A 17,660-nucleotide genomic window follows, 5' to 3' on the forward strand; every position below is an offset into this window, starting at 1 on the left:
CATTGCCGTGGCTGGGACCGTGCAGCACATCAGGAGCTGTAGCTGACTGCCTTGTGATAGAGTAAGGAGAAATGGAAGCAAAACAGAAGATAATAGAAGTGAGCCTATACACACACTAGATAATCCACAAGACTGGTTTTTAAAGCATGTTTCCTTGAGAGACAAACAGAATACATACACCAGACTCTGCTTTCCCAGTTTACAGGTAGGAATAATCTGCCCTGAGCACAGGAAGCATATGTACAATGCTACATTCACATCACACACTGCACACAAAAGCACCAGAAAAGGTTTAACCTTAAAAGGCACACACATTGAATCAGAGATCTGCAGAATCCCCCAGCAATACAGGCTAGAGAAGCAATGTCACTGGGTATGGCAACATCGGGCATAATGGAGACCCCATATTTTGTTTGAGCCTGAGGAAGAGCTCTTGATTTAAAGACTTTCTAACAAGTGGGTTTAGATTATAAAATGTTAATTTGATCTCTTGACCTTGAGTCACTAGAACCACAGGCAAACAGTATTTTGTCCACATAAAATTCATTCTGTGGGTATCCCAGAACCAACCCATCCTCTAGCATTACCAGCACAACTGCTGCTACCAAGGAGTGGATTCCCACCGAACCTCTCTATAGGGAGCTCAGCAAATCCTGCTAGAGACTCCAGATCTGGTGACAGGTGCTGGAAACCTAGCTCAGGCAGCCACAGTAAGGCTAGAATAACAGACTAGACAAAGAAGGTAAGAGTTCAGCAATGGAGTAACACGTGTCCTCAGCCTTCCCTACTGCGATCTCTCCATGGGCTAAGATGTCATTCTCTCACAGTTAGACATTTATGTAAGGAGGACAAGTGAGGGGGAAAGGGGGAGGGGGAATACACATATTATGCTTTCCTTCTGGTAGCTCTTGCCAGCGGAACCAAGCGCTGGTCAGTGGGCTCAGAAAACCCAATTCTTCCTCCTTCTCCCCCCTTTCTAGGGAGCTCTGTACTGCAGCATCCATCAGCCCCAAACAAGCTGCCAAGACTTCTCCAGTCACAGATCAATCTCTTGAGAAGATGGGTTTGTTTTCTTGCAGAGGCAACGGGCAGGAGACAGTATGATGACAAACTTTACTAAAGGACCCCTTGCCTCTCTCTTTGCTTCCCGGACAGACGCTCCTGCGGGCTGGAGAGCGGAGCCACATCTCGGAGCCGGTCCAACCAGCCTCTGTAAGCCCTAATTGCATTTTTACTGCTTCACATTTAGGATGACATAGGTCTTTACAGCCAAAGGGAACCGCGGGGAGATGAAATGGAATAGCCGCGATGCAGCTGAACTCACCAGTCCAGCACACTCTGTTCCCCTTGCTACTGCGAGCAGCAATTCTAAGCTATTCTAATTCTAGACAGCAAAAGAGGGGGGGGAGGAAATAGGTGACAGCACCGTTTTAGAGATCCTTAAAGCCAAAAGCTGAACCCTGCTCTGCAAAGACACCCTGCTTGTCACTGGGCTGTACGGGAAAACCACCAGCAGGGACTGTTGGGAGAGGGGGCAGCTCGGCGTGGGTGCACACCCGCAGGGAGAGGGTCACTCACCTTGGAGCTGGGCAGAGAGCGCTTCCTGCTGCTGTTTGTATTTCTGGGCCAGGGCTTCAGCGTTCTGCACCTTTTGCTGCAAGTGGCTGTACATGAAAACTCCCGAGCCCAAACACGCCACAGTCACCAGGCAAAACCCGGTCTGCAGAAGCCCCTTCTGCCTCCTCGAGCATATGCCAGTGCCCATGATGGGGCCGAAGCAAAGCGATGTACCACTGCCTCCCCGGCGCTGCTAAAGCATCTGATTATTTTTACCCAACAGCCCCTTTCCTCCGCAAATTTGCAGATCCCTCTGCAAGACGCGATCAAAGTCTCGCCTTCGCTCCCTTCCAGCCCTCAGAGAAGCGGCGGACGATCCCGCGACGTTTTATCCCTCGTTGCCATTGGGAGCGAAGCGCAGCCCAACGCCGGTGTCCGAGAGGAGCCGCCAGCGCATCCCTCAGCTGCAAACCGCGCCGGGGGACCGGCCCGGGCGGCGGGGAGAGACGAGGAGGAGGAGGAGGAGGAGGAGGAGGAAAACTTTTGCTTCCCATGTGCTGCAGCGGAGGTGGGGCGGGAAGGGGGTACCGCCGCTTTTGGCTCTTCCCACCTCCCCCTCTGGAGCACCGACCGGAAAAAATAAGCCGGCGGGACGAGAAGCACTTTCTGCCGCCTCCCCGCGGAGCTGCGAGAGGAAGCGGCGGCACCGGCGCCGGGAGCGAGGCCAGGAAACCGGCGGCGGCAGCCGGGCTGCGGCGGGAGGGGGGCGGGCCGCGGGACCGCAGCGCCCCGGAGCCCCCCCGCCGCCGTCCCGGGGCGCCCCGGCGAGCGGGCGGCTCCCCCCGGGGCTCCCCGCTGCCCAGCCCGCCCGACACGGGGCGAGCACCCCGGGACACCCCGGCCCGCATCGCCCCCGGGCTGGTGCGGGGTGTCCCGTACCCACCTCCCCCGAGCATCCCGGGGCACCCAGCCCGTGCCCGCATCGCCCCCGGGCTGGTGCGGGATGTCCCGCATCCCTTCTCCCCCGAGCATCCCGGGGCACCCAGCCCGTGCCCGCATCGCCCCCGGGCTGGTGCGGGATGTCCCGCACCCCCCCTCCCCCGAGCATCCCGGGGCACCCAGCCCGTGCCCGCATCGCCCCCGGGCTGGTGCGGGATGTCCCGCACACTCCTCGCCCGCAGGGCGCCGGGGCCGAGCGGGGCTCCTCTCACCCCCTCCTCAAGCAGGCTGGAGTCACTGAGCTCTTTCCCACGTGTTTATTTTCCCCTCCCTTTTCTAAACCCGCAGCCCCTGCTGGGGGCACCTGCTGCCAACGGGAGGCAGACGGGGGACACCTGCACCAATTAACAAGGAGCACATCTTCCAATGATTTTTTTAAAACCTTAAGGTTTTTAAGAGCAGTGGTGTCTTCTCGGGAAAATGTGGGCTGATAAAGGCATGAGGCCAGTACAAAGAGAAGAGTGTAAGATGAGTTAGGCTTTTTCAAGGTGTTCTAGGCGGCTTAGCCTCTCCTAAGCAGCTGCCCTTAACGTGGGCTGTTCTCTTCTGGCAGAGCCTGACTTGTTTTATCCAGGTATGTGATGCACAGCTGTGTTAGCTGATGACAGACAGGAACAGGAGAGAACAGTTCTACTTCCCCATCCCTGGAAACCTCCAAGGTCAGGTTGGACGGGGCTCTGAGCAACCTGATCTAGTTGAAGATGTCCCTGCTCATTGTGGGGGGGTTGGACTAGATAAAGGTCCCTTCCAACCCAAACCGTTCTGATTCTATACTTCACGGGAGAGACAAAGCTTTCTGGAGCCTTGCCCATGTTCTGAGCTTAGATCCGCTATTTAAGACCCCCAGGTTTATAATGAACCTTGCTGGCACCGACAGCCTGACTGTCAGGTTGGCTCATCTCTTATCCGAGCTCACAAGGATACTTCTTCCAGAATCTGCCAAGTTCCATACCTCAGGCATCTGGGGAATAAGCAACAAGCATCACAATTAATTCTTCAGCAGCAATTCCCCTCCAAGAATCATGCACAGTTTTATAAATGTTAATCAAATGAGCTTTACAGTACTGCTGGGAAATAGTTGAATGGCATTCCTGTCTCCCTAACCTGCAGGTGGGAAAACTGAGGCACAGCATTCCAGTAAGGTCATGATTTATCCAAAGTAACAAAGTTTTTTTTTATGGTGGGGTTTTTTCAAGCATTTCAAGTGGACTTGGTATGTTGCTTGAGGTGTCTGCCAGAATAAGGGCGAGATTCAGCCTACTGGAAATCGGGTGATTTGGCTAACAGTCCTGCTTCTGAGGACAGCTTCCAGAAAACATTATATACTTTCCTTCATGAATTAACTGATTATTCCAGACTCACTGCTTAGCTCTTTCTGAAAACCAGAATAGCGCTAATGCGATGCTTCGTGCAGCCTGTGTCTGCCATGGATCATTTGCATGTAGGACCGAGAATAATCCTGTTGCTAATTCACATATCCTCAGTTCAAGAGACACTCCACCTACCCTATGTAGGCCGCGTGCATCAGACAGCCTTACTGTCCAACAGCTTCTCTTCATAAACATCCTGGGGGGTTGCTGAATGCTTCAGCATCTCTTCAGGCTGTTTGTCAGGAGCTGGAATGTCTTTTGTCTGCATCTTGAGGACTGAGGAGGCAGCCTGTGGCATGAGGGATTTGAGTCTCAGCTTTGCCTCTCTTCAGCACATTTTTTTTTCCCCCTCCTGCTCTCATTAATTACTTCCTCATGTGCTGGTTCCTGCCTGAGAAACACTGGGAATTCCTGAGGTTTTGACAGAGAGGGCTCTGGAAAAGGTTAAAATCCTGAATTAGGGAATGCCTATCTGAGAAAGATCTGATTTACAAAGTTTCTGCAATCTAGCACTTTTCTACACTGTAATAAACTCATTTACAGATTAGCTCCATATTTCTGCACCAGATTTAGGGCCAGATGAATAGTACAGCCCCAGCAACGGGTCAAAGGGTTTGCTTCTTGCTTGTGCTTTGCCAGTATTTATGTTGTGTGGCCTGCTAGTGAAATCCCAGTAAACTGAGAGCTGATCCCACTTCCCCTGCAGTCAGAGATAAAATCCCCCACTTTGGTCCTGTTCTTCCACATCAAAAATAATATAAGGGCCCACGGCTTTAGCTGCTATTCTGAGATGTTTTCCAGTTTTCAGGGAAGGCTAAACAACTGCAGGACCCCAAAGAGATCAGGGTATCTCAGCAGAGCACTCGTAATAAACAGCCAAATCAGAGCAAGCTTGTTCACAAAGATGGGAAGATAACTGCAATGAGTTTGGGCTTCCTTATTCTAGGGAACATTCCCCCATAATAGAAGTCTCTGTTTTGAGACCCATGGCGCACACGCCCGTCTTCAGAGAGTTCATTTTTATTGTGCTTTATTTGTATTTAGTATTTTAGTCTGACTAGATCTTTGTGCTTGTCTGACTGGGAGAGATCAGAAGTTCTCTTTGCCACAGATTTCAGTGTACCAGATGAAAAGGTGACACCCTGATGATTTTGCAAGGCCTAGTTTGCATATTTACCTGCTATTCACTTTTGCACTTTTTTAACCATGCATTTTTTCTGAAAAGGGGTTGTCACATCAGCCCGTTCAGAGGACACTTCCTTGAGCAAATTACTATAACATCCCACACCTCTAAAGGTCCACAGCCACTAGGTACGTTTACTTTCAGGAAGATACAGAGGAGGAGGGAAGCACCCTGAGCCGAACAAATTGACCATAGGTGATGGCTCTCTTCAAATCCAACTCAAAATGCTTTGTGCCTCAGGGGTTATCTGATCAGCTCCTCTTGCTTCCTCTAATCCAATGGGTGATCACATCTGATGATAGCTTTAAAATAATAACCTGATCACAACAAGCAATTCCCATGGGGAAGCTCAGACTGTATGTACTTGTAAAGAAAATGCTACTTTTCCGCCTGTAGAGCAAGCCATGAGTATTAACCATCTGCGCAAATATTGCAGTCCTGGAAAGCTCCATCCTTTTAATCAGAGCTTTGGATTTCATAGCAAGCATTTAATTGGCTGTGAGGGTGTTTTCAGCCAGGTTATGTAAAAGCTGTCAAGAAACCAAGTGTCTGAAAAGGATGTAAGGAACATGCCCGTAGGAACAGAGCAGAGGCTTTATTGTTTAGGGGTTGAGTTTTCACAACAATTTTTAAAAACCTACCGATCAAATTGGGAACATCCACAACCCACTGAAATTGGCTGAGCAGGACACTGCAGCCCTACAGCCTTTATGGGTCTTGCAAGCGCCTTCCAGGGAGACCCACTGTAGGAATCCAGTGCGTAAATGTTGGAGGGTATGGGCTGAGCAGGAGAGGAGCTTGAAGCAGGAGTCGGGAAATGACAGGCACAAATGTTTAAAAAATAACGTTTTCTCAAGCAGGCGTCCGTGAATGTACGTGCCTGAATTTACAGCGTTAGAAGTGTCTGCGTGTCATACGCCTCCGGGAGGTGCCTGCCCTACCACGCACAGAAATTCCCAATTAATTTCTTGGAGGAGTGAAAGTGCCCTAAATGAAGCAATTCCTAGGGGCAGCTCTCATCTCAGTCTCTCCGAGGTTAAGGGGTGGGAAAGCTGAACCACTCCTTCCTTCCCGTAACAAGAAGTGACAGCTTCTAATTAGGATCCATTCGAGGGTGCCCCAGGGAACCGATGGGACCATTTTTTAGAATGCATTGTTGAAATTATTTTTTGTCTTAGAATGGCATGTTGGCTCAGCTATCTCAGTTATCTTCCCCAAGCCTACGTATGTACTTTGAGTCATCTCACTGCTGTGCCGTGCCTAAAAGCAAGCATATGAGATCTCAGGAAGCCTTGATGCTCTCATAGCCGTGTCAGACCTTAGGGACAAGCGCTGAGCGAACAGTCCGCATGGCCGTAATGTAAGAGAACGTGAATGGGGGGAACATAATGAGCATAAACCCTGACTTTCTGAGGTACAACATTCAAGGGTCAAATTCATCATCTAGGAGAGTATTCTGTAGAAACTGGAGCTCAAGGAGATCTATGCTTACGTCCACAACTACTAGAAGATGTGTCAACGTAGCCAGCAGGCTAACAGCAGTAGAAAGCCACTATCCATCTATAAGGAGTGTTGGTAACTTCAGGTTCACAGAACATATTTTAATTATAGGGCAGTCAAGGTACAGAGCAGATAAGCTACTTCCTCGAGGCCCTGAAGAATTATACCTTACCCCAGTTTAGTGTACAGCAGTGTTCCCAGTCCTTCAGTAAGAGCACAGCTGTCCAGTAGAAAGGCCAGAGAAGCATCTTGCACCAACGCTGTCAGAGATGCTCCAAAATACAGTCAGGGAGCTCAGGTAATTTTGGACCCACCTCACTGAAAGCCACCCTGATGATGTTGACTTTAGTACAGGATCTAGGCTGGAAGGGACCTCCATGCAGCTGCAGCTGAGATCTCAAATCGATGACACACAAACAAGACTAACCATGTTTGATAATGGCAGACACCCCTCGACGACATCTTGTAAGACCATTCCAAGACAATCCAGATTCAGCTATTCCTATTGAAAAGCGCCCATCCAAATTCTAGCAGAAAGTGTTTGATATCTGGATTTTTTGGCATGTTACTTGGTACTTTCCGTAAAACATCAGCTCCCAGAGTCAAAGCATTATGAGAGAAACCCATTAGTCAAAAAACAATCTATAGTCCAAGCACTTACAGTGACAAAAAAACTCCAAAATGTTAAGTATTGCATCTTAATTCCTCTGGAAGAAGAAAGCATATTTACTTTTTAATTCCACCTCATCTTTCACAGTTTGGACTGGTAATCTTCCTGCAAAGAGGATACCTTGCCTTGAGTGAGAAGAAGCTGTTCCAAACCAGTCTATCATTTGGGTTCCTTTTTAATGAAAAGCAATGAGAATTGGTTTTGAAGTGACAAATCAAAGTGACAAAACAAAACAAGGAGGTGCAAAGACCATATTCTCCATAGCAAATGCATCACAGTACAATTAGAGCCCTGTGACTCCATTGCCTGTTTGTTTTCAGTGTCTGTAACACACGAAGCTGTTAGAAAAGAAGCTAGTGCCCTTTAAATATACGCAAAGTCTTTACTGCCTCACCAAGGTACAGACATTTTTATTACAGCCAGGGAACATTCCAGCTCCCAAAGGTAATATAAAAATGCAGTTTGCCAGAAAACAAGAGCAAACTGGCAAAGGGTTTTTTGGTTTGTTTAGGTGCTGCTAAACTTGCTGCTACTGCCTCTCTCAGTGGGGTTCCAGCATCAGCCCCCCCTTTCCCCCTATATGACAAAGACACCTTGTATTCCTAAAGTCTCCCAGGGCTGCTGCATCTGGCCCAAGCCTCCGCAGCTTCATGCCTTTGGGACTCGGCTGAGGGTGTAACTAGCTTGTGCCCCAGGGCTTGTGAGCCTCCACTCATGAGCCGAAGGACCTGAGGGTTCTGACTCCGCGCTCTGCTCAGCCCCGCAGCATCAGGCGGCCGAGCCTCTTCTTCTTTCACTGTATTCTTCTGTCTCTGTATCAGCTTACAAGCAGAGATGCCAGGAGAAGTCTTTGCACATGACTAACATGGATAAAGCCTTAAGTGTCCATTCCAAAGAAGCATTAGTGGAAAAAGATGGTTGAACTGGAGTAGAGCCAGTGAGCAAAGCCCTGCCCGCCCATCAGGCAATCGGCAGTGGGAAGGCGAGGCGGGGAGGGCAGAGGAGGGAGGTCTTTTGTTGAGCCGTGGGAGAGGACCTTGGCAGGACTAATCACAGCCTGCTGGGCTCAGCCACAGATACGAGCCTTCCTCGTGTTAAGAGCAAAGGAATTTGTCTGCAGGATTTCAGTTTCCTTCTGTTCCACATGGGCTCTGTTCTAGCTAGAGAGAAATAGTGCCATATGTAGAGAGAATACTGGCAGTAGCACAACAATTTTTCTTCCAACATGACCACTGAGTTTTATGAAGTCCAGCATTAACCATTGATGAATAGCATCTGTAGAGCAGAGTTTCAGCCTCACTGTGTTCATATTCACATGCTGTAACGTGGCCTGGTGAAGGACACAGCATTTTGCAATTCTTTACAGCACCTTTGTGATGCTGGGGTTTATTTCTTCCTTTTCATAAGGTAACCCAGCCAGGCACTATTCTACAAAATACAACAAAACATTGCTCCCTGGACTTATCTTGTAGTATATATTTCAGAAAGTCTGCATCAGTCACGCCATTCTGGACTGCAATAGTTTCTCACACCATTGGGAGGAGGGATTTTGTAGGTACAGACATTTTCTTTGCTGTGTGTGATGTGCCATTTGTCACTGTACTCTTGTGCTGGAATTGCTAGGAAAAATAGAGAGGACTTTTAATTGTTTTCCCACATGACTGGCTGGGCTTAGCCAAGTCTGGAGCCTAATGAGGCAGTCCGCTTCTCAGATAAACAGATAACAGTGAGAGGAGAAGCCAGCAGCGTGGAGCTAGCACAGCACACTCAGCAGCAGATCTGCATGTACGCCTCCAGTCCCTCCTCCAGGATTTTCCACTGCATCACGCAGCATCTTGGGTTGACACAGAGATGTGAATTTGTCTACTTCATGACGTCACTCCAGTGTCCTTCCAGGGGAAGCTTTGTGCCTGCACAAGCCTTCTCTTTGATTCACCCAGCCTCCTCAGTTGGACACAGGGCTGTTTTGTTTTCCTTGAGGTTTGTTTTTATGCTATCCAGATGTCCATGCTACATTTTGAGCATCAAGCTGGAAAGATCACTTATGAGCAACTTAAGCTGGCGTCCTTGCGTACTGGATGTCAGCCAGAGAGATTTCAATCTGCTTTTTAATACCCTGATAAGCCAAGAGTTTAAGTCATCTCTGCTTTGCCGTTGTCTCTTATCTGTGGCCATCAACAGATAGGATATGCATTTAGGGTGAGACTTTCTGAATTGCTTAATCGTTGTTGATTTTAAATAGAATAGACTTTCCTGAATCATGTATTTGTTTTTTCAAATTTCATTCAGCATCCCACTTTTCCTGCACAGAGATAATGGGAACATAGTCTAAATGTTTTTGCCAGAGAGACGCTTCATTGATTCTGAGGTCCGCATCTGTTTCCAGAACAGTGACAAGAGGATCTCATCTACCACTCAAACTATCTGGGAATCCTTCTAAGGTGGTTGTCTTTGGCAGCCTCCTTCCAGGTATACACCTCCAGCTGGCATGGAATGGATATGTTTAATAGTAGGAATTCAATAGGGAGAACAACAATGAGCTATAAAAATGGAAATCAGCTCCTGTTCTATATTAACCTGTCAAAAATTCTCTCCATGGCCAACTATCAAGTTGACACTAAGCTAATTACAGAGAGACCTCTAAATAAAAAAAATTTGTACCTGCCTGTATTTCCAGCCCTACATGTCTGACCAGCCCAGAAGTCTTAAAGTACTGTTGCTCATTTGCCTCCCTGCTCACATACCAGAGGCCGCATTTGGAGATAAAATCTGCAAAAGTGTCTGTTACTCTCATAGATCCTGTGGCTGTACACACAAACGGCCAATTTGGCGTGCAGGGGCTCAGCTCTTGCACAAAAATGCATGTCCTAGCCAGCGCTGCCTGCAAACTCAACCTCATGGAGCAATTATAGTCACATAAACTCCGTTTCTTACATAACACTAAATAACAAGCCTCATGGGAAGTGACTCTCCTGGCTCTGTTTATATGATTTAGACAAGGAAAAAGTCCCTTTAGGGCAAACTAAGTCAAGACCCTCTTCTCCAGATGATGAGGGACTGTTGATGGTTAGTACGCTGCCTGTTAGGCTTAGTTCTACAGTGCACTGTCAAATACCCTGAGGAACACAGCACTGGACAGTTACGTTGGAACTCAAGCTTTTTATCTCTGAAACTCTACCAGTTACACCTCTCTGTCCCTGCTCCTTGTTTATTTGCCTGCTTTTCAGCTACCATTTGTGTCGTCCCTCCCTCCAATCCAGCACAAGGGCACACTGCAGTGTTTCCCACTCCTAGCTGCAGTTTGCTCCCACCAGACTTCACACCTGGCATATGGATAGGAATGAGTGACCCCTGTAAGTGAACAGAGCCCACCGAATCCCTTTCCCTGGGCACCAGCTGCCCCACAAGGACAGTCAGGGGTGGAGAATGGGCTCTTCTGGCAGGGGAAAGAGGGAAGCAGCAAATGTTCAGCATTACGATGCCTCCTTCCTCAACAGCCTAGAGAACTCAGATGGTCCTATAGCAAAGATGTAACATCCCTTCTGATGAATCTCCCAGTGTCTGCACTGGCACTAGGATTTCGTGGCCCGGGTTTTCAGCGGCTGCATGAGCCAATGTTTGCAAAGATCTCTAAACCTGGACTTGCAAGGGGCTCCCAGCCTTCATTAAGGATTGCAAAGGTGGGGTTGCTTTGTGTGTGCTTACTTTTAAAAACTAACACAGTTTTAAGAAAGGATCTGGCAACATTTACAGCAAGAGAACTATTTCATTAAAAGATTGTGTATACAGTATACTAAGTACAGCCAGGGAGGCAAAAGGATCTAGTTCCCCCTTGGTGCAGGGAGGTACAATGCCAAGCATTCATTTACAGCCACCCAGAACTTGACCTCAGGTACATGAGTAAGTTGCTTAAATAATTGCAGCAGCAGGAAAAAAGAAGGATTAGTTTCCTTATCTGTTCTGTAGCTAGGACCAGATTCATTACTGGTGTAATCCCACTGATTTCACTGCAGCCACACTTGGGATCTCTTTGGGATTTTGAAGGCTATATTAATGCAGCAGTATGCTGCACCCACAGGCTTTCCCAAGTATTAGCATTCTGATGTGGTAAAAATTCATCCCATAATACAGCGCTGAGAATTTTAAAATAATAAAGAAGCAAAGATGCCTGCTGTCACCATTGCTAGCTAATTATAGCAGTATAGACAGACTTCCCTTGCAGAATTCCATATGCTGTATTCATCCCGCACAATAAATAAACCATATTGAAGAGGGAAGGCTGAGAAGACATTTCTGATTTTGAAATCCGCTAACCCTAAAGTTAGAAATAGATTAAATAATTGAATGGCAATTTGCCTATTTTTTTTTCATACAGCTTTTCATCATGCCTCTAGATGTGCTTCTGTGGAATGGGTGGGAAAGGCGGCAGGGGAAGAACTCATTATCTGGCAAATCATTAAGGGTTTCCCTATTAGGCTCCTCCACTCAACCCTGGGCTTTAGGCACAGCCATCCCAGAACTCCACCAGTCTTCCACCTGGCACTACTTGGACACTTAGCAAAAGCCAGAAGACCAGATGAAACAGATTAAGACAGTCTTCCTTATTTTTCAGTGACTCAGCACTGGAGGGAGCTCGTCTTAGATATTGTCTACAGCAGCCACGGTAGGGAGAGGAGAGTTCAGATAGACTTCAAACAGCAGAACTGCTGGCACAGGCAATTAGCACTTGCAGAAAAAGAATCAGTCCTAAAGAGCAGGGAACTGGCCACTGCTGAGGGTCAACATCCAGCACCCAGGTCACGGGAACTCGTATCACTGCACCGGAGAATCTGCACTGCCAGGGCTCTGGAGAAGCCCCATCTGGAAAGGGGTGGGGAGTTGCTGAGAAGGCAGCACTGGTGCTCTCAAACACTTGCACATGACTTCTGTAGGGCCAGCTTCAGGTCACGTGTCTCCAGATGGCATCACTGCAGCACAGCTGGCAGACAGGTTTTTGCTTGCTAGCCAGAAGCTGGAGCACTGTTGAGAGTAACTACAGCTGTTTGCATGAAAGCAATGAGGCCACCCAACCTGTATCCTCTCCAGAAGAGGGTAGGTAGAGGAATTTTGCAGTGAGGGTACCACAGGGGCTGATACAGACACCTCACACAGGGAGATGTCTCTGGTCTGTCACCTCCTGGTACAACTACTCTTAATTATTCTTCTTGGCATGTAGCACCTTTCTTAGGAAAGTGTGAATTTAGTCCCCAGTTGTCCAGCAAGCCTATTTTGCTGCTGCTTGAACTGGTCAGGCAATACCACCAATGTTAACCCTGAAGTTGCCAAGACAACATTGCTGCTTGAACATGGGGGCTGGAGAGGACATCCTTTGTCAAAGGGTGATCATTCTGGGTGGCTGACTTAGCAGTTCACAAAGAGGCACTTATGCTCTTTTCATGCTCTTCTCTTTTTTACCCCACTGAGGTACTTGGGGTACCAAGTCTGGTTAGTACCTGCTGCAGTAATGCCTCAGTGTTGTTTCAGGTTCAAGAACTAATGCTCCATTAATTTCTAAATGAAGTCCAAGTGCAGGTGACAGCATGAGACCTGCTGTAGTTTGGGGGATTAGTCTGCCCTGGCCCTCCAATATAGTAAATCCTGCTAAAGCTGCCTACAATAAACCATGCAAGGACTAATAAGTGCCTCCACCACCCAATGAATCACGACTACATGAGCCAATAATTGCAAACAATAAGACTCTCGACTTGTGCACTGCACTTTGGATAGAATTGCTTGGCCTTACTTCCTAGTCAACACTGGCATTTGCAGATCCTTTCCAGGGTGCTTTGGCATCAAGTCTCCAGATAGGATTTTTAAAGCTCAGCCAACACCACGCTGTGCAGTGCCATGTAACTCTCTGCTGATCACAGCCCCGGCTGCTCAGAAAAAAATTAAAAGTAAATGGTTGCTAATATTTTCCTGATCCATTAGCTGTGTGAGTCACACTGGGCAGTAAAGTCCTGTTCAAACGTTGCCTGTGCAAACAGTCATTGCATTAAAACGTGTGCCTCTCTAAGAGCTGAAAATTGAAATAAGGCTAGACTGCACTGAAGGAGAAAAGAAGGGAAAAAGGAAAGAATTTATATGTGTGATAACACCATGAAACAAGAGATGTTCAATTATTAAGACTGTTGCATCGTTTCTCCCTGCACAGAAATGGAAAGGAGACTGGATCCCAGCCCTGGGATGTAAGCCATCTGGTGCAAGCCATACCGGATCAGCTGCCTTACTTCTCTGAAGGAGAGACACTGAAGGAACATCAAGTCTGCTGCCCTACGCTCTAGCACTGGAAGGTTTCAGTTCACAACTAAGAGACATTTAGCCATCCATCTGCAGTAATTTTAGGAATCCATGAGCAGCCAAACAAGTAGCTGAAATAGGCTGCACACTTAGAACCAAAACCATATTAAAGTAAAGCAGTGAAGCAGGCTGAGGAATTTCCAAGACAGCAAGCAGTAGCGGGATCTCTGCCTCCCTTAGGAAGCCACAGTGGATTAAAAGACCTCAAATGAGCAGTAACTAGTAATGAGATTCTAGTCTGAATCCCTCTTTCACTATATTTCATTAGATGGGAACGGATGGAGGTGACCTGGGTAAAAATGACTTTACCTATCCCTAAAATAGCTAATCATCCACACAGCAAGGCTGGATTTGTACAAGCCAACCTCAGCACTTGTCACTAGACTGCAATTCTGCAACACCAGACTCAGTTGTCCTTATACACGTCTTTGACTACCTGGTCCCTGCTCTTCGTCTATTGGTCATTAACACCGCACTTGGGACAAAAATGCAGGAAGACGATAGTTTGGCGAGGCTCAGTGCTGCGATCTTCTGCAGCTCCCAAGGCCAGCACACTTTCTCATTGTTGCCATGGGCTCCCCTTATGAATCCATGTGGTAACAGGTCTCAGGATTACATGACAAAAATGTTGAGAATATATCTGACCATGTCTACAATAAGCTACACGTGTCTGCCCAGGATCTCTGGAGGGCTACACGTTCTGGCTTGTTTACTGACATTGCAGATATGTTCCCAGTGGGAGCGCAGTGACCCAGTGCGCTGCTTCTTACACAGTCATTCATAGCGCTGTGGTCGGATCAAATCCTCATGCAAAGTTGGTGCAGTGAAGTGAAGTGGGATACGAGGGTAGATCCCCCTCATCTCATTTTACAGATGAAACTGAGAGAGAGGCTGCTTCTTATCGGACTCCAGGGAACTGGATGAAATCCAGACGCAAAGAACAGTGCTTCTCCGGACACCGCTGGCAGCACGATGACAGAGCTGCAGCCCCGAGGCTGCACATGACACCATCACATTTATTTGCCATTTGCCTTATTGGTGGCAGGCTCCATTCAGCATATGCTTTGCAGAAATTTGTTAGCAAGTGTTTTAAAGTTCCCCCTGAGATTTCAAATTGATCTATGAAGATCCAGGCTGTCTCTAGTATGTTTTATCACACTGACTGGGCTGCAAAAAGCAAGATGGCAAAGGATTGTCAGCTAAGTGACTCAGTAGACTGTGCAGACACACATATTATGGCTCAGAGGAAAAACTCCACTGAATTAAAGAGTTATCAGATTTACACCACTGTAGGTCACACAAAGCTGGACCCACCCTTTGCCTATTATTTATCAGTTACATTATTTGGTTTTATGTTTATTGGACACAGATGGTGTCCCCAGATAGACACAGGCCTTTTAACAAATACATCTGTAATATAATTGTCATGGTAGCTTTCCACAACTCCTGGCTTATTTAAAATATCCTGTTGTTTAGACCAGCTTCTGAAAAGCCAATGGCTCGACACATCAGAGGACAGTTCAGCTGTCTGAACCTGAAGGATTCAAACCCTAAGGTTTGCATTAACTTGGAGTTATATTTTTTTCCAGTAAGAAATGTGGATTAAAAAATCAGGATAGTTGTTTTTCAGTGCTGAAAATTGTTGGAAAGGAATAAAGAGGCATTTCCCTTGGGTTTGGATTCTATTAGGCTGTGGTTCCCTTTGTTACAGAGGAAAGACCTAGATGTGGAACTGAACTTCCTCAAGGTTAATTCCCAACGCTGGGTATCAGATATAGGTCACTTTCTGACTTGTTCTGAGACTCAGCTGAGCTAGAAATACTGTTCAGTTTACTCTAAAAAGTGGCAGTCACACTGGAGGCAGTGCCACAAGGTGTAATTGTAACAGCACTGCACATTTACAACGTGTGAGCCAGGGAAAGCTGCCTTTTCCAGGCTTTGCTTTTAAGGAGAGAATCCTCTGAACCAGGCTTTCCACATACAAATTCCTGCATTAAGCACGCAAAACAGGCGCTGTGGGGCATAGTTGTTGGGGAAAGTGTCCTTCTATATGTGACCTGAAGACCCATTTTGGACAACCTGTTTTGCCCTCAGCATACAATATTTTTTTTACCCTGTACTGTTCAATCACCTTCAAGGACGTCACGAGACTTCTGCTGCTGGTGTTGCCATCACATAGGCATCCACCTTCGTGGCCCAAGGTTCACATGTGCCATGTCAGTAAGCTGCAAAGAAGACTCTTTGTAAAAAAAAAAGCTGGTTAATACGGCTAAATCCAAGTAGCTTGGCTGACCCTAGAGTAGCCTTCCACGTCTCACAGAGAAGGTGCCTAGAGCAGAAGCCTACAGAAATAATCTGTGAATATTTCTGTGTAACAGCGGCATCCAGTGGGCAAAGAAAGATCCTTGTAATACGTTTGGAAAACCAGGATAAGGCCATTTAAGAGCGGAGGCTTCTCCCCCATATCCAGAGCTGTGCAACTCCAGCCCATTGCAGTGAGCACTACAGTGCCCTCACTGAGCAAGAGACCGAGATGAACTTCAGTTTACCGGATGCCATAGGATGAATGCTGTAGAAACATAGAATCAAAGAATCATAGCAACACAGGATCGGAAGAGGTCTCAAGAAGCCCTCCAAACCATGCCCTGTGCCAAACAGTATCAGTTCTACCCTGTCATTTCAACAGTGTTTACCTAACCAGTCCCTAATGACTGTCCAGGTAGAGATCTCATAGCCCATTGCTGGTCTTCTGCAGCATTTCATTAGCCTTAGAAAGTTTTCCCTAACATCCAACCTGACTTTTCTTTGCTGCATTTTGACACATTACTTTTTGGCCTACTCCCTAGGTGCACAAAACAGGTTATTTCAGATTATCTTCTCAGTATCAGCCTTGTGCACGAGGACAGTTATCTTGTTCTCTCAAGTCCTTCCTCCTCTTAGATACAGCACTTCCTCTGTCTGTCTTGCAGTTGTAAACCTCAAAAGGAAACCTCCCTATGTCCTGGAGACCACTTCTGGGTTATACATGCCAGGTTGGCTCAGTTCTTTTCACAACTGCTGCCCCACTAGAAAAGACTCTTTGGAGCTCACACTTTCTTACACACCAGAGAGGTTTGCCATTTGCAGTGTCTTTGGTGTTAAGCACAACCAAAATACCACTTCTCCAAAGTGGTTATATATAAACAAAGGCAAAATCTCATCAAAATAATTACTATAAAGTTTTTATCTTGGCCATGGACAAAGCCACTGATGCTGTATGACTTTATGCTTGCCTGAGAAGGTGATTTCACAGACAGTCTAATACAGTTTTCCAATTTTGTTTTGATTTTGAAAAGAAAGATTAGCTGGAAAAAAAAGTCTGACATAACCTAGAGTCTGGGCATGCAGTGTCCAGAGTCTCCGTGTATTTACAACAAGGTCTGGCAAAAGTAAAGCCTCAGTTATCTTGATATTTATCAAGTGAGCACAAAAGAAGCTACTTAAAAGGCGAATGGGTCTTTTCAGACAATTGATGTTGGCTGTGCTCACCTGTCTCTAATGTATTTCTATGCTTATACCATATAAATCTGCCTGGTAAAAAGCAAGCTAAGGGAGGGAGCTTCAGTGCATGCTTAGATCCATTTACCACATTCCCAAATACTTAACAGTACTCATTCTCCATCTTCTGGCCAAAGGGTAAAACGCACTGCAGTTCTGGTGAGAACCAGGTCAGATTCGATTCACTCACTTTCACATTCGCTTTTTCACAATCACCCCAATGTGTGGGTTTAAGTGGTCTGGCCAACATCACTTTTACACAAGACAGAGGACAAGGGACACAGAGTCCTGCTATTTGATGTTTATCAGATGGCAGTGACAAGCTTGGTTTTGGACAGGTCCTTTGTACTGTGTAGGCATAAAAGTTACGGTAACTGCTACTATGCTGTGACACTCTTTGTCTCGGAATTTTGCCCTCTTCAGTCTTCATAAGCCCTAGGCAGCTCTGCAGCCTGGTGTCTGTGTTTCCTCCTTTTGAGTTTTAGTGCTCTGGATAGTATTCATG

The 17,660-nt window shown here is 46.9% G+C and overlaps 1 protein-coding gene across 6 annotated transcripts in view; it reads right to left on the minus strand.

Annotated features, from left to right (window-relative positions):
- Window positions 1-2,118, minus strand: part of LOC142066452 (uncharacterized) — a 38,367-nt gene extending 36,249 nt beyond the window's left edge. For 2 of the 6 annotated variants that reach the window (XM_075113866.1, XM_075113868.1), the window contains exon 1: window positions 1,579-2,058. In XM_075113866.1, the coding sequence (XP_074969967.1) occupies window positions 1,579-1,765 (187 nt within the window). In that variant the 5' untranslated portion in view covers window positions 1,766-2,058. Of the gene's footprint in view, window positions 1-1,578 lie in introns of all 6 variants that reach the window. The other 4 variants (XM_075113871.1, XM_075113869.1, XM_075113870.1 and 1 more) reach the window with 4 other exon arrangements.
- Window positions 2,119-17,660: the final 15,542 nt, after the last annotated feature.

The sequence above is a fragment of the Phalacrocorax aristotelis genome, chromosome 19 (assembly GCF_949628215.1).
Source record: "Phalacrocorax aristotelis chromosome 19, bGulAri2.1, whole genome shotgun sequence".
Lineage (NCBI taxonomy): Eukaryota > Metazoa > Chordata > Aves > Suliformes > Phalacrocoracidae > Phalacrocorax > Phalacrocorax aristotelis.